Consider the following 18,158-nt stretch of genomic DNA (forward strand, 5'->3'; position numbering starts at 1 on the left):
TTTGGGGAAAACGATCCCTGCCAAAGAACTAGGTGTATGCGAGTGTACGAGAGTGCGGCGGGGTTCCCCACCTAGGGTATGGGTATCATTTTCCACATCTTTGTCGGTCTCTGTGAGCCGGAGCCTGCGGGGGACGCCTCCCAGTTCCCAGCCGGGACATCCTGAGCAGTGGCAGCCACAACAACAGGCTCGTCCGCAGACAAAGAGGCGGGCGCGGCGGGGCCGACTCGCGCAGCCGGGCGGCGGGGCCGGGGAGCGCGCGCTCCGAGCGCCGGGTCCGGGCCGCGGAGGGTGCAGCGCAGACCCCGCGCGGGCCGCAGCCTCGCGCCCGGAAGACCCGGCCCCGGGACGCAGACCCCGCCCGGGCTGGCTCCGCGCCGGCCTCCGGACTTCCACTCAGTCTTTGACCCTCCGTCCCCCCCCTCCCCGCCCCTCCCGCAGGCCGCACAACTGTAACCGCTGCCCCGGCCGCCGCCGCTCCTTCTCGGGCCGGCCGGCGGAGAGCGCAGCGCGGCGGGGCCGGCGGCATGGCTGTGTCCTGGAGGAACTGGCTGGCCAACGAAGGGGTTAAACACCTCTGCCTGGTAGGATGGCGGTCAGGGCTCTCTCCGCGTTTTCTCTCGTGCAGCGACTTTGATTCATTCTCTGAGCGTGCGCGGGTGGGAAGCTGGAAGAAGTTTTGCCTCTAATTCAAACATTCTCAACTAACAAAACTTTCCGCTGTTAATACCTGGAAATAATAACGACCCCCCCCCCCCAACCCATCCCCTCTCCAAATACATGGGAACTTTCATGGACACTGATGGAGGAGCAGATGTGGAGGAAGGGAGAAGAGATCACTTTTAGTGAAGACAACTATTTCTTAACGCTTTAAACATCTTACCCCCTTTGCTCTTTTCCCAGCTTGCTTCTGTTTGGTGTTGCATTTTAACAACATGCAATGCTCGGGACGTAGTGATGTCACTAATTTCTTAGGCTCATTTTGTACTGCACGGGATGCCTGGAGATCATTTAGGAGACCTCTTTGCAACCCAAATGCTTAATCTCAGGTGCAGGGACTGAGTGAGGTCAGGTTTGTTTTGCTCTGAGTGATTTTCAGCTTGCTGGTTAATTGAAAATGCTTTCTGCAATTACTAATCCAGCTTCCACTGGAAGTATTGTGTCCAGCGAATGTACTTGAAGTTTTCATTCATCAGGTAATGTTTATTTTTAATTTTTGTTTTCTCTCTCTGTATGATTTAGTTTATCTGGCTCTCCCTGAATGTTTTGCTATTCTGGAAAGCCTTCCTGCTGTATAACCAAGGGCCAGAGTATCACTACCTCCACCAGATGTTAGGGGTAAGTGGGACTTGGGTAACCCTGTAGAATGGGTTTAGGGTAAGCAGGCATTGCTACAAGGCTTGGTCAATTCTTTTATTTATTAAAGAAACCCTGGTTGTCCACTTAAGAAAGATTTGTCATTCTCTAAAGTGGTTAGGTTTTCTTGATGTATCATTTACACTCACATAGGTTAAAATGATTGACTCTTAAGAACCAAAGACACTATCTGCTAAAGTGAAAGGAATGAACCTGACAGACCAGGCTAGTAGTGCCTGAGAGAAGTTGCTACATCTTGTCAGCTGCCAAGTGCCTTGAAGGATCTGCCTCACCAGTAGGACCAACCAATGACAGGCTTTCAATTTTCACTAATCAAGACCTCAGCCTGCCCATAAGCTTATCCAGAGGATTTCTGCACTGTTTCCTTTTTCTGCCAGTTCTCACAAAGTAGGTGTCTAAGGCAGTTACTCATTTCTAGGCATTTCTCAGCTTCTTCAACCCTAGGTTACTGGTTGATTATGGTTCCAGTGTTCTGTCTGAATATGAGAATGATATTGTGCAGAACTTTGCTCTGATTTATCTCATGTTGATATTTTTCCTTTTCTCTAGTTCATGACATTTCTGATCTCATTCTTTCCATTCCCTTCCTACTTGACTCCTTAACAAAAGACAGAGGCACCGACGACATCTTTATTTGTATTAGGAGGTAGCATTTTCTAAGCAACAAGCAAAAAGTATAAAGCATATTGAAAAATTTTAGGGCTTCTGAAAAAGATTTTGTCATTCCTTTTCATTGGGGAAGAGAACACATTCTAATTAGGAGATGCGTTGTTTTCTTTTCCATGGTTTAATGATTATTTAAAATTAAGATTAGTTCACATGAATTTGTGGGACCAGCTTTCCATTTCCTTCTTTACATTCACAGATCTTATTTATCTTTAAACCTCAGCTCCAAGAGTAGTGCTTGGTACATGCTAAGACTGCAGTAAATTGAGGTTGAATATATTAACTGATGTTTTATACACTAAAGTACTATTTTTCATTATCTTTTTGTCACACAATTGATATTTTTAAAGTTTAACACTTATTTTTTAAAGAACTTATTTTTTTTAGAGCTCTTTAAGCTTGACAGTAAAATTGAGAGTAAGGTACAGAGATTTCCCTTATGCTCCCTTACCCCCACACATGCATGCATAGCCTCCCCCATTATCAACATCCCCTACCAGTGTGATACATAAGTTACAACTAATGAACCTACATTAACACATCATCATCACCCAATACCTGTATATATTTTTTTAAGATTTTATTTATTTATTTGACAGAGAGAGAGACCGCCAGCGAGAGAGGGAACACAAGCAAGGGGAGTGGGAGAGGAAGAAGCAGGCTCCCAGAGGACTTAATTTTATTTGTCCTAGGCCAATTGTTCCTAATCTTTTGATGATTATGGTATTACCTCATAGTGTAAGAATTTGCAGGCATTTTTCAAGTCCCAAAGAAAATAAAGTATAACAATGGGATATAATTAATTTTAAAATAAATATTGCTGGCTCCCATCTTTTACATGTTTAATACTGATACTTCATTATTATTAACTTAATGCCTTAGAGCATCTTAGAGCGTACAGAACATTCATGAGAACAAGGTCCCACTGTGATGAATTTTAGAAAGCCTGAAAAGGACATAATAAGTATTCTGATATTACAAGTCTCTCTCACTCTCTTTTTAAGATTTATTTATTTATTTAGAGAGCGGGAGAGAGAGACAGCACAAGTGGGAGGGGAAAAACGAGAGGGAGAGAGAAATTCAAGCACACTCTGCACTCAGCCCAGAGCCCCATGCAGGGCTCGAATCTCATGATCCTGAGATCACAACCTGAGCCAAAACCAAGAGTTGGATGCTTAACCGACTGTGCCACCCAAGTGCTCCCATAAGTCTCTTGAAGGTGAATTTTAGACTCATAAAAATCATGATGGTATTCCTGGAAATGAATTTACTACCATTTTAAAACACAAATGGAAGGAGGCCCTCCAGTTGTTGATTATTCTAATAGTAACAACGTGTAAAGGTTGCCGTTATTCATCTTTAAAAGTAAGGTCGTAACAAAGTTGCAGGAGTATGAGGGGAAGGAAGGGTCCACAGAATATAGCCCATTTGCAAGGAGGCATAGATATTGACAAGCTGTTGATTCTTAGTAGTTTGAAATCTCTGCTTTCTACTCAAAACCAACTATGTATTCAACTGTTTATTCCTGTGATATACCAGGCACTTTACAAATATTTGTTTCAAGCTATGAAACCATTCTTCCTATTTTACACACGGGAAAAGGTAGGCTGAGGAAGCTGATGACTTGGTTCAGTGTCAGAACTATGATGTGATTGCACTTCTGTCTGTCTGGCCTTTTTGCCTTTCCTCATGCTACAAAGACTTTCAAAACACTTCACTGGCCCATCCCTGTTAGTTAGGCCACTTATTACTCATCATCAGTGTAGCCCAACATAAATGGAATATGAATCATGCAATTCAAATTTTTTTCTGTAGCATGTTAAAAAAGTAAAACGTCAGTGGCATTAAATGTAATAATATATTTTATTTAAAATAGTCTATCTAAAGTATTGTATTAGATTGAAGTATTCAACATGTAGTCAATATTTAAAAAAAATACCAATGAGGTATTCTAGGCTGTTGCCTATTCTTTGAAATATATGGTATTTATTTTATACTTGTACACATCATAATTCAGTTATCAGATTTTCATCAGAAATACTTGACTTGTGTTTAGATTTCATAAAATTTTACAAATAAAAAAGTGAATTCACATACCCAAGCTCTTCCAAACATATTTAAAATTTTCCTACTAACAAAAGGACTATCAGCTTTAAGTTTAAATTAAAAAAATTAATAAACCTAAAAATTCAGTTTTGTGGTGGGTCTAGGCACATTTCAAATGCTTAATAGCTGTGTGCAACTAGTGGCTACCATTTTAGACAGTGTAAGTGTAGACTGTGGGGGAAGATATTCCTACTTCCATGGTCATATGTTCTTATCATTTTGTTTTACAGCAAACAGTTGGGCACCAACCAGCCCAATGAAAAGACATTTGGAATATGGGTAGTCCTCTTGCTCCCCCTCTCCAAAACAGGAGTTGATATTGGATGGGAAATCATGGGCCCTAGTTATTGGTGTGTAACCATAAAAATATCTCTGAACTTTTTGGTGGTGGGAATCTTTGAGAATGAAGGTAAAATTATTTCATTCTAAGAACTAGTGGATCCATTTTTTATCTATCTTTATTTATATTTATAGGATGCTAGTTGATTGTTCTTAGGTCAGAATTAACGATTAAAAAAATTGTGTAAGAATTGACAGAGAAAAGAAGATCTCAACTGATGAAAGATAAAATAATGTTGAGGTTAATGTGTCTTAGTAGGAGTTTTCATTAGGACTGTTCTTTCCCAGACTGGTCTGACCCAGACCTGGAGGCAGCCTAGTCACGGCTGGTTTATGCTTGAGTTAATGTGCTAATCAGACTGTGCACTTCCTTGGAGATGTTTAATTATGACATGCTGTGAGTTTTGGAATCTTAAAATTAAGCTAAGAAGAAAAAAAGTCTTTTGAGGGAAGCAAACACACACACACACACACACACACATATATATATAAACTAACCAAGCAGTAACCTCCTCCACCTTCCCATACAAGCTTTTAAATAAGGGAATACTTCGATTTTTTAAGATAAAATCTATTTTTGATTTATTTGTTTTCAAGAAATGGAAAATGTAGTTGCTTGCACTTTACTAGAAAGATCCAATGTGTTGTCCCTCACCCTGAGAAATTTAGTTTCCTAGATTTTTTTAAATGTTGGAGCAATTTAACTCAAAATACTACCCATAGAAGCCCTCATATTGAAGTTCATTTATTTCTGAGTTGTATTTCTGACATTTTAATAATTAACAGATATAATTTAATTGATAAGAACATCTTACTTTGAGAAGAGAATGTGTTTTATGCTACCAGATTCAATGTGTCTTGGTTTTATTATCTTTTTCCCCCCAAACTAACATTTGTACATGGACCGTTCATTTTCAAACTAGTTATTCTCATGGTGCTATGATGAGAAATTTATATATTTTTTGCTTTGTCTCACAATAATTATTTAATTTTTTTAAAGGTTTTAATTTTAAGTAATCTCTACACCCAACGTGGGGCTCGAATTACAACCCTGAGATCAAGAGTCTCATGTTCTCCTGACTGAGCCAGCCAGACGCCCCCTCACAATTATTATTTTAGATCTACTGCATGGTCATGAAGATCTTTTTTTTTCTTTTTAAAAAACTTTTATCGAGATACCTATGTTAATTGGAAGAAAGCTGAGAGCGTTGAGGTTTTTTTCTAGTCTCACAGTGACAATCTTTCTTTGGTTAATCATTATCCTTTAAGTGATTAAGAAACATTAACTAATTTACCCTCTCAAAAGTCCTATAAGTTATATCATAATTAACAATTTTCAGAGACAGAAATCTGATGTCATGTGAATTTGGTAAGGTCAGAGATTAGCGTGTCTGTACAAATGGACCTAGGATTTTAGGTCAGTATTTTAGGTTTCACAGCTGGCCTAGGCAGCTTTACTTTTGCTGAGAAGGAATATAGACCACCTATCAGTTTCAGAAAAGGCTTCATCATTAATTCTTTTCATTTATTGCATAAAATGTAAAAGTTACCACCTAGATTTGCCCAAACATGCATTGTAGTTTCAATTCAGGGGATATTTTTAACTGAATGGGTTTTTTTTTTTTTTTTTTTTTTTTTTTTGGTTTTTTCTTTCCATTTGTTTGTTTTTATTCTTAGCATTCTGCTATTTGAAAATAGTTTACTTCCTGTTTATTGCCAGGTGAAATGACTTACATTACTTTGATGCAATCATTATACTCTTAATCCATTTACAGTAGATAGAAACTCAGAATTCTAGACTTGGAAGTAAGCTTTGCTATCTTTATTTAGACTTCTTTATTTTCCCAAATGGAAAAATGTAGTTGAAGCGAGTTGCTCACCATCACCCACTGAATGAGTGGCCTGGTCTCTATTCTGGCCCATTGACCCTCAGTCCAACAGTCAGTCAGTTGATGAACAACTCTATGCACAGATGCATAAACAGATTAAACCCCACACTCTATAGACCACTAGCTTTCCATCTTATGTGAAAGATATTTAAAGATGTTTAACAATTTAAGAAGTTAAGGAAAATTATTGATTTACCCCCAAGATAACATAATTCTCAGCATTACAGTTGTTTTAGATTTGTCTCAGACAAATTATTAAGGAATTATGAGACTTATTTTTATTTAAATTATTTCTGATTCCATAATATTTGTTGGACTTATACCACTCAGTGTTTAACTTCCTTATTATATACAGCTGAATACTCCGGTATAATTCTCTTTTATCAATACCAGCCAAAACAGTATAGAATTAGAAGGTGGAATTAATTTCAGAGAATTTCAAATCTACTTCCTTCATTTTGTTATTAATAATATTAATAATATCAACAGGAGGTTACATTCATTGAGGATTGTCTAGGTAGCAAGCATTAGTCTATGAGTTTTATGTGGACTAATTTATTTAACATTTCCATCCAACCTGTGAAGTAGATTTTTTTTTTTAAAAGATTTTTTTTAATTTGAGAGAGCGATGGGGGGAGGGAGCAGCCGGAGAGGGAGAAGAAGACTCCCTGCTGAGCAGGGAGCTCAGCTTTGACTTGGGGTTTGATCCCAGGACCCTGAGATCATGACCTGAGCCAAAGGCCGGTGCTTAACCGACTGAGCCACCCAGGTAGCTCCAGGTGCCCCTGGAGTAGATATTTTTCATTTTTCAGCTAAGTGACGGAATTAGGGATGTTCTGTATGTTGCTAGTGAGTGGCAGAAGCAGGACTCCCTCCCACATACCCTGATTCCAGAACTTGTATTGTTAACCATTGTGCTCTTCTGCCTCTATGTAACATTATATTAGGCCGAACTATATGGAATTGCCATTTTGATAAAAAATAATCAAATGTCAGTCATTTTATATAGTTCAACCTGATAACAACTGTTACCCTTTACTAATCACATACTATGTGCTAGATATAATTAGTTCTTTGCTCTTTCTTTTTATAATCTCATTTACTCTTCATATTTAAATTATCCTTGTAACAACCTTGAAAAATAAGAAGTATCACTTTTCAGGGGATTGAGAAACTGAGATTCTGAGTGGTTAGGTAACTTTTCCCAAGTCAACAGCTAACACCTGAAGAAGCCCTATTTGAACCCACATTTGTCTCATACAGAAGACCATGTTCTCAATCACTGTGCTCTACCAGGGAGGTTCTGAGACAGATGGGGTTAGAATATGGAATTCTCTACACTTGCCTGAGGTTCTTATGCGTCCTACCACTGGCTCTGCATTAGACTGTCTATATGTATGTTTGTGTGTTTTTGTATTTATAAGTACTCGATCAGAAATGAAGGTAAGATTATTGTTTATGGATTACTCCTAGATGTGAGGCAGACATGTACACCTCATCCTAATTGGTGCCTCCTGTGTTAGTTTGCTCAGGCTTCCATAACAAAGTACCACAGACTGGGTGGTCTAACCAACAGAAGTGTGTCCTCACAATTCTGGAGGCCACATGCTTTATGCTGTCTCTGGGGAACACCTAGCCTGAGGCCCAGGAGCCTGTAGAATGGCTGAATGTTACAGGGACCTTCGGAGTTGATCTAGTTCATTTAGCTCGTTTAATAGATGAACTTAGTGGAGTTAAATGTCTTCTTTATCAACTCAGTCTTCTAATCCTAGTCAATTTCCCTAGTTCATCATGGTAAGCAATGTGATGATCCTAAAATTGATTTTAAAAGTCCTTGGGTCATTCTGGGGAGGAAAATCAAATAAACAATCAAACAACAATCAAATGAAGATCATGGACCTTGGAGCTATATGGATATAAGTTTGAATCCTAGCTCAGGCATTTATCTCCCTTTATGATTTTGGTAAATTACTTCTCTGAGCATAAGTTTAACTCATCTGTGAAGTCGGGTTTAAATCTTTCCCTTAGTTTAGTTGTGAAGATTACATGGGAACATGTGGTGAAATGCTTAGCATTTGGTGCATAGGTACTCAGCAAATGATATTTATTACTGTAATTAAGTAGTATTATTTAGCATTAATAGTATTAATAGCACTGAATAGTAATATTATAAATTATTTGTGTTTATAAATAAAAATAATAAAAGGAATTCAAAAGTATATAAAGATGTATTATGTTCTTTATACATTCCATGTCAGAGTTTTAACTAGTCCACAAGGTGGTTTCTATTACATGGAAAACTAACAGAAATTATAAATAACTTGCTCATAGAATAAAGTACCAAGCATAAAGCCCATTATGTAACAGGTGTTCCCCCAAATACCAGTTTTCCTCTTTCTTTCCCTCTTGTCTCCTTCATAGCCACAGGTGATAATTCACCTACCTGAAACATGATGAAATCGTTGTACTTACCTTAGAGTGTTGTGTTAAGGATTAGATGATGTAAAAGATAGGAAAGTACTTTGAAGAATTGAAAACATCGTGGATGTGAAAAATGGTTATCATTTACTGTTGCTGTGTCCTGTCATTCCTCCCAGCTTTTAAGGCTCCGGCCACGGCACCATGACAGAGCCCCCCCCAGGAGTCACAAAGCATAGTCACAGAGAAAGGAATAAAGGAAAAGTGGCAGATGCTCTTTAACATCCAATACGTATTACATTTACAGTATTGACTCTTGAAATGGGACCTTGAAGGTCTGTGACATGTTGTAATTAATAATTTTGCTAAGGCATGAACTAAGACTGAGACCTTAGTATGATAGCAGATGACTTAAGTGGGGAGTGGGTCTCACTTCTTAGTATCCACATTTTAATGCAACTTTGTGATGTGATAGTAATCAAACAATGTGGTAAAAGTCATGTGAAAAGTAGTTTCTTTAGTGCTTTGGCAGTGGGACTAAAGAAAACGTAGATTAGGATAAAGATGGACTTTGCATGATCAGTAGAATGTTTACATGTTTAGAAATTGAAAACTTGAATTTGACAATGACTCTTATCTAGAGATAAATGAATTGAATACAAGTTCTCTGGGGAACTTGGTTTAAATTGCATGATTTAATGGTTTTCATGAATGGAAATTGTTAAAGGTCTTAAAGGTCTTCAGACACATCGCAGGGATATCAGAGGTTTAAATAGTTTCAGGCAAGAAGAGATGAGTGATGTACACAAAGTAAAAGCATTTTATACATCTGAAATTAAAAAGAAAGTGGGCACTTCAATACTAAGATAAATCTAAGAAATTATTTATGGTGAATGCCTTTCTGACTATATTCCTTTTTTCCTGTGATAGGATTACCAAATAGCTGATTTCAAAGTGCCAGTAATTTTGTTTCATGTGATCTTAGAAAGCTCAGGTGCATTGGAAAGATACGAAGGGGTAGTTATCCAAACAAATTTCTTTTTTCTGCGTGTTATACTTTTGATTCTCTTTGCTAATTTCTAACCCCCCCCAATTCTCTCTCTTATGGGCCTTCTAATTACTTGCATAACTCATTGTCACCCTACCTCGAATGAGAACATTGATTTCCAGGCTGGCGAGGGTGTCCCAAGAGAATTGTGGTACAAGAAAAGAACCACCTCTTGCGAATATGCTGAAATAGGGTGATAAGAGTAATTTTACCTCTCATTGATTTCCCTTGGCCAAGTTGCTTTTGAGAAGGTACTTTGGGCCTTTGAGCTTTGTTAATTCTCTCAGTTGGAAAAACATGGGCCCAAAAGCACATTTGTAAAGTGCTTTGAGTCATGCAAAAAAAGGTAAAGAATATGTTTTTCTGCCCCCTCCCCCCACCCCATCGCTCAGAATATCTAAAGGGAAAACGAAGCAAATATCATCGGTGTTCTATATTAATGGGTTCCAGTTGGGAAAAAATGACTCATATTAAGCCACAAGAATGCAGAGCTTCAGTATGAATGTTCTTCCATTCAAGAAATGGCATTTGCTGTTGGGCATTGTCTGTATTACATTTGTTACCTCCCATGGAAGTTTTCTGTGGAGTTGGAGTTTGGCTTGGACTATGTAGAACCCATCACTGAGCTATTTATTTTGATTTTGTACATTTTGTAAAACATAAGAGAGGGAGAGAATGAGTCAAATGGACATCTTAGAAGAGTTTACAGTCATAATGGATCTATAAAGTTTACTTAATTTTGGTTTGCCTGAAAAAAACTAGTCTCTGACTTGTACTGATTTTAAAGCTTGGACATGTTATTCTTAAAGAAGAAAATATATTTTGTTCAACCACAGATTTTAGATATATAAAATTTGTTCAAGTCTTATAGGACATGAGTAAAAATTCTTGTTAAAACTGTCTGTTACCACCTTTTCCTAAGCATGAAATGACTATTAGTTTAAATTTCAAATATATTAATACCTGTGAAAATTCCAAAGTTTAATGGAAACAATATAATGTAATGAACAATGTAATATAAGAATATGGATTTTGTGGACAGATTATCTAAAGTGGAAATTGTGACTTTACCTTTTAAGAAATGTATCTTTAACTAATTTATTGAAATCTGCAAAGCTTTAAGTTTCCTCAATTTTAAATGGAGAGTTGTATTATGAAATCGAACTACCTAAATATTCCAGTATTGAAATATTCTGACTTAAAAAAATGGCAGTTTTGCATAGTTAAATTTAGTATCTCTTACAGGGTTTTGTTTTGTTTTGTTTTGTTTTGAGGAGAGGATTGAGTAGAATGAGGAAGAAATGCCTGTGAGGCCTTCAAAAAGAATGACTTCCCTTTTTGCTAATGGCAAGTTATAGTAGACAATGCTAGAGTCATTTCTTTCAGGCCACGTTTTTGAAGTTGAGAATGTTTTGATGTTGAAATCTATTTGTAAATGGCTGCTAATGACAAAATTTCCAGCAACTAAGAGAGATTAACTCCTAATTTCATACAGCGTATACATTCTGAATTATTTAAAGAGCTATTTTGCAAGCGGCAGTGTGTTTTTGTTAATTACAGTTTCAAAACTATTGAAGCTCATAATTAATTGCTTTTTAACTGGTAATGGTTTTCAAATTTTATCTCAATTTTTTGGCCTTTTTATCTAAATTTTTTCTGTCAAGCCAACCAAAGATTGAGGTACACACGAAGAGAACTAATTTTAAAGGAAGTTAGCAGTGAATCTTCTCTGTAAAAAACAAAGGATTTAAAAAGCTATATTTTGGATTTCAGGTACAAAGTCTTTAAACTTATACCTTAGTTCGTAGCACACTATCTTTGTGGGTCTTTTGCTTTCTTCATCATTCATTCATTAATTCATTGTTTAATCACTTTTCATTCTCCAATTCTCCAGTTCCTTTTTCGTCCTGACAGTAGCAACTTTTTTTAACATGCTGACATGTATCCTTCTATTGGTATTTTATTTGCATTTTTCTTTGAATTCACCAAAATGGTATTATGCGTAGACTCATTCTGTTTCTTGCTTTTTTCCATCTGGTATTATGTTTTCAAAGTCTATCATGTGACTATGCGGTTCTTTGGGTTTTTTTTCTATTTGCTACACAGTATTCCATGGTTCGCATCTGCCACAGTTTACTTGCCCATTCTCCCAGAGATGGACCCTTTGATTTCCTCCAATTTCCTACTACTTCTGGTAATACCATGATGAACATAAAGCATACTCTTAGAGTGTAAATATTATACAGTAGTTTCCTGGTTTTATACTTTAGAGACTTTGCCCAATCACTGGAGGACAACTAATCTGTTCATATTTTAACAAAATTACATATTTTGTTAGGTTATTTCCATATACTTGTTGTAATGGTTTTTGGTGAGATTAAGATGACGTTGGAGGTGATATCACATATAGAACAATTTTAAAAACTGACATTCAGTTGTAGTAACTGGTTTTCAGTGAGAAATCTAAAGGTTATTGGATAACTAAAGGGAAGAATGCAGCAAATATTTTAAGTATTATTTGATTTCTGTATTCCCATGGCTTTTTTCTTATGTATTGCACATAATATTAACCATTTAAACAAAAAAAAAGCCATATAAAGTTACAGTAAAAGCAATAATAATAACACCTATAATGTCAGACTTAGAAATATAGGAAATGGGGGGTTGGTGCATCTGGACAGCGCAGTCTGTTAAGACTCCAGCTCTTGGTTTCTGTTCAGGTTGTGATCTCAGGTTCCTGAGATTGAGCCCCCCATCAGGCTATGGGCTCAGCGGGGAGTGTGCTGAAGTTTCTCTTTCCCTCTCCTTCTGCCCCTCCCTGCCATGCTTTCTTTCTCTCTCAAATAAATAAATAAATCTTAAAAAAAAAAAGAAGTATAGAAAATGGAATAAACATAGGAGAGATCATTAGAAGGATAGGTTAATAGAGAGGAATGGATCATAGAAAAGATAAACAAAGAAGCGTCACAGCAACGTTTCTCCCTAACTTTCTGAGCTGCAAAGTATAATATAATAGATAGCTGTATGGACCCAGAGACCAAGCATGGTTGAAGGGTTTGGGATGAAGTATGACTGGAGGGTTGTTTTTGTTTGTTTTTTCAGTCCATTTTACTTAGTACCTACTGTCTTACCCATTTTGGCCATTTTGGTGTACCCAGGTTTCGCTTTCTTAGAATTAATATCTTCTTGGAGACAGTATTTTTTTCCCAAAGAAAGACTAGAACAAATTTAACTGGATTCAAAGTTGAAAGTTATGGTTAAAAGACATGCTGAGTTAGCTAAGGTTACTGATGTTTTGAGGACAAAGATACAACTTAAAAAGAGTTTTATAGATTCAATTAAGAGGAGTTATTAACAAATAGAATTGAATTCAGGAGGAGTAAAATAGATATGTTTAAGTGGGTATGTTTGACAGTCATGAGAGAAAAATCTTAGTATTGAATATTCTATATTCACTGTATAAGTTTTATTTATTTATTAATTTTTAAGATTTTATTTATTTGACAGAGAGAGCGAGAGAGCACCAGCAGGGAGAACTGCAGGCAGAGGGAGAAGGAGAAGCCGACTCCCCACAGAGCAGGGAGCTGGATGTGGGGCTCAATCCCAGGACCCTGGGATCATGACCTGAGCTGAAGGCAGACACTTAACCGGCTGAGCCACCCAGTCTACCCCAGAGTATGAGTTTTAATATACATCGTTATGGATAGTCTGATTACAAGTCTAACCCAGTGAGGGTGTACCATTGCTATGGCTGTTGTTTCCTTTCAAAAATTATTCCATGTGTTCAGGCCACTAGTGTATCTGTTTTGGCTTCTAAGTTTGAGGAGGAATGTTGAGAAATTAAAAATGGTTTAAGGATGAGGAAGAATGATGCAAGATTTTGGAATGATTGTTCCTGATGAAGAGTAGCTGAGGTGTGACTAAATAAATATCCAGTAATTGTGATCAGATGTGCTGGACCTGTGATGGAAGAGAAACAGGGCCTGTCTCAGCTTTCTAGCCAACTATGCTCTGCAAAATACCTGCCATTCCTCGGTGTCTTTCCCTGTGCATGGCTAATTTCTGTAGGAGGAGGAACTATAACAATGACATAAAAGCAAATGCATTGTAATTCTTGAGACCCTTGTTCTTGTGCTTTGGATAGGAGTAGATGATAAGAGATGAGCATGAATATCTGAAGGAATGTGATAGGTGAATTAAAAAAATACATTCTGTCAGCTAAAGAGGTCAAGCCATTTTCATTTGATGTGTTTTTACTTTTTAGAGCAGTTGTACAAGAGAAAATGGAGCAAGTTTTTACTATTGTTTTGGTAAGTTTTCCAATTCTTAGGTTTTGGAGACAATTACCTTGGAAGAGGTCACAGGTATTAAGTGTGATGAAAATGTCATACTTTTAAATCTGGTGACCTGTTCAGTAGACAGCATTGCCTGTAGAAACCCATGAATGTGTTCAGTGCAATTCTGGATCCCACTTAGGTTGAACTTTTGCAGACAGACACATACCTTCTGCTCTCTGGGCTTCTGGCACAGGAAAGACAAGGTAGACAAAATCTGGACAGAAATACCATGTTACAGTCTTGCTTTCTTCTTCTCTAAGAGCTATATTTCTTTCTGACTTGTAATAGACTTCTTTTATTTTTTATGTTCAGTTAGCCACTGTATAGTACCTCATTAATTTTTGATGTTTGTTCAATGATTCATTAGTTGCATATAAAACCCAGTGCTCATCACAACACGTGCCCTCCCTAATACCCATCACCCGGCTATCCCATCCCCCGACCCCCCTCTCCTCTGAAACCCTCAGTTTGTTTCCCAGAGTCCCTAGTCTCTCGTGGCATGTCTCCCTCTCTGATTTCTCCCCCTTCAGTTTTCCCTCCCTTCCCCAATGGTCGTCCATGCTACTCCTTATGTTCTAATATGAGTGAAACCTTGTGATAATTGTCTTTTTCTGTTCGACTTATTTCACTTAGCATAATTGCCTCCAGTTCCATCCATGTCAATGCAAATGGTGGGTATTCATCTTTTCTAATGGCTGAGTAATAGTCCATTGTATATATGAACCAAATCTTCTTTATCCACCCGTTTGCTGAAGGGCATCTTGGCTCCTTCCACAGTTTGGTAATAGACTTCAAAGGAAAGACTACATTCCTACTGAAAATGGAAGAAAGTTTACTTCTAGAAAGGGTGGAATGATGGATGATGATGTATAAAAGGAAAGATTTGAGTTAAGCATAAGGAAATCTGGATATGAAGTCAGGATGGATTCTATTCTTTTTGGTGATCCCTTTAATTATATGGAAACAAAATCCGCCCCGCCTTCTTTCTTTAGAACTGATAACTTCTTTAGAGACTGTGTTAAAAAAAAAAAAGAGGTTTATAGATTGGAAGAGAGGTCAACTTGAGTAAAAAATTACATCATATTTAAAAGTCTCCAGGGCAGTTGGTTGACAGAAACCAGCTAGGATCATTTGGCATGAATTAGAGTTCATAATGGAATGAAAGGACATTCATGAGCTTTTGGATATACTTCAAGACCACTGAATCGGTAGTTTATTTTGGAATTTTTAAAGGAAATAATTACTCCAATTATTATTAACTGCTTTCTGATAGCTCATGGAATGTTATTCATTATTGTTTTCATATGAAACCTTATCAAATAGATAATCAACTTTTTGAAGTAACTTCTCGTTGAAATGTCATTTTTAAGAATCCTTAAGTGCAATCTTGCCTGTATGAAATGCTTATCATATTCTAAATTCATATCTCTATTGTAATATCTTAATGGTACATACTGAAATATAAGTTAGGACCACAAGTTTGATTTATAGGGGTAGGTAAAATAAATTGTTCTGATTTTCTGCCATGGACCCTTTTGATGATTATAAAGACAATAAAATGTGCTTACTATTGCTTTGGAAAATTATATGGACTACTTTACAGTGTTGTCTCTTTTTGCTCATATATCTGTCTCACTTCTACTTTTCTTTGGCTTTCATTGCTAAAAGCATATTTTCCTCAAGGAATATTTTTGTCAAAATAATTTTCACTTAATGAGCGTGCACTTTTGAGGTCCCCAACAATAAGAGTCATTTTGGGCACTGCCACTTAGCAGTGCTGCCACTTGCTAGCTTTTGGGGAAAAACAAGGAGATAAATAGGTAAAATAATATAATATGTAAAGTACTCCAAAGGAAATATGGAGGTTGGAAGAGGTGGAATGCCATCACAAATAGTAGGAATGGCAACAAACACCATGAGCTAGGGATAGGGAATGGAGAGAAGAAGAGCTGATTAATCTGGGTAAAGCATCCAGGAGCTGTATTAAACATAAAAGGGTAGCCAGTTGGCCCTATGGCATCATCAATTTGGCTTATTTACAGACTTTTAATACAAGTTGGTACAAAAAGAGGGTTGGACTAGATGACCTATACAGTCTCATCAAAGAGCTACAGTTGCTCTGAGGATTTTCTTCAAATTGGGTGGCATGTAGTTCCCTAGAGTATTTCCTAGTATCCAGAATGGTGGCAGTTGGGGAAATGGAGGCAGAGTTGCTATTCTTGGACAATATTGTGTGATGGAAAGAGTAAGTCTGAATGTAGCTCTAGATATCAACTAGATTTCTTGGGTGATCACTTTTGGTCTTGATTATTTTTTTCTTAATTTCCAAAATGAGGACACTGAAAGATCATCTCATAGGCTCATTCATTCATTCATCCACCATAAATTTATTGAACACCCACTAATTGCTTAGAACTTTTCTAGAAATCTTTAGATACAGTCGAATGCAATAAAGCTCAGCTCCCATAGCTGCAACCAGAATCTTAATTCTTCAGAGCTGAGGATGGAAAGACAGGCTAAGAAAAAGTTATTTGCAGGAAAGCATGCCTTAAGAACATTTACATTCTGAAATTAGAGCAGGTTTGTGGATGGCCAGGGACCAGGATTATGATAATAGCTTCTGTTGACTTTTTACTAGATGCTGGGCACTGCACTAGGTACTATACTTAATACTCACAGTAACCTGTTGAAGTTGATATATCGTTTTTATTTTATAGATGAGGAAAGTAGACATGGTAAGAAAATACATCAGGCCACACAGCTCATAAAAGTGTTTTAAACTCAGGTTTGTTTGACTTTGAAATGCATTCTAAAATAGTGATTGCCAAGCCTGGGTGTACCTCCTGGGACCCCTCTCCAGACCTAAGGAATCAAAATTTCAGGAAGTACAATGGAGATGTGTTTATTTTTAAATAGCCCATCAAGTGCTTTCAGTGTGCAGTCAGTCAGAGTAGGAAAATTTTCTGTGAAGAGTTACACAAAAGGCAGGGAAACCTACTGGTTGGATAACAGATAAGCAATTGAAGGAGTAAGGAAGTATTATGGTTTGGGAAGTGTGCTGGGCAAGATGTCTGGATTCATGTCTCTGTTCTGGGGAGTGACATGTTAGAAAATGTCAGATAGCCTGGAGGCGGGCCTAGTTCTAGTCCCTGTTTCTTTCCAAAACAGCAATGTGAATAGTGGCAAAAAGAAGGTTGGACTGGATGACATGTAAAGGCCCATGATAGAGCTACAGTTCTGTGGCTACAAAACATGTAAGAATTAGGGGTTGTGTAGGCTTCATTTGGTTTGATTAAAAACAGTTAACAAAATTGACCTTAATGAGTACAAATTTACATAGTTTTAGACAAACACAAAATACCAAGTCAGAATATAAAATAATTTGTTATAAACTTATATGGTAATTTTTTTCCTGGAAATAGTCAACTAATTGTTGACTTGTTAAGAGGTAGCTACAGAAAAATGACCAGTTATTTAAACTTACTTTTAATACTTCTCTGGCCTTTTCAAATCCCTTTGAACAATAGTGTTGCATAGATATTTACATGTAGAATGTCATATTTCCTCAAAATTGTTGAGAAAATTCCCATTGGAGAGCAACATGTTCATTTGAAAGTTAATTTACTATAAAGGTAGTTGGCAAGTCAATGGTTTCAACAGAATTTTGTTATACTTTAATGGCGTTATCAAGAACTTAGATGAAGATGTGGAAAACATGAATGTAAAATTTTCAGCTAAAGCAAAATTGAGAAGAAAAATGTCAGAATATAGAGTTTACATCCAATATGATAGACTATGCTAAACCCAATCCATTCTTGGATTTTTGTACTTGCACTTTCTCACCTTCATGGTTTTTTTCCACTGTAGGATAGGTGTCATTGGTTGGTAGCGACTCATGTGAGAAAATCTCTATGTTGTACACTTAAGATGAGCCATTATGTAACATAGTTGCCCTATGAAATAGCACAGTTTTAGAAT

The 18,158-nt window shown here is 37.1% G+C and overlaps 1 protein-coding gene across 4 annotated transcripts in view; it reads left to right on the forward strand.

Annotated features, from left to right (window-relative positions):
• The first annotated feature begins 278 nt into the window (after positions 1-278).
• NOX4 (NADPH oxidase 4) overlaps positions 279-18,158 on the forward strand; it is a 183,579-nt gene continuing 165,699 nt past the window's right edge. For 2 of the 4 annotated variants that reach the window (XM_057316662.1, XM_057316665.1), the window contains exons 1-2: positions 280-584; positions 1,243-1,338. In XM_057316662.1, the coding sequence (XP_057172645.1) occupies positions 528-584; positions 1,243-1,338 (153 nt within the window). In that variant the 5' untranslated portion in view covers positions 280-527. Of the gene's footprint in view, positions 585-1,242; positions 1,339-14,107; positions 14,154-18,158 lie in introns of those variants that run through there. The other 2 variants (XM_057316664.1, XM_057316663.1) reach the window with 2 other exon arrangements.

Source organism: Ursus arctos, unplaced genomic scaffold (genome assembly GCF_023065955.2).
Source record: "Ursus arctos isolate Adak ecotype North America unplaced genomic scaffold, UrsArc2.0 scaffold_22, whole genome shotgun sequence".
Taxonomy (NCBI): domain Eukaryota; kingdom Metazoa; phylum Chordata; class Mammalia; order Carnivora; family Ursidae; genus Ursus; species Ursus arctos.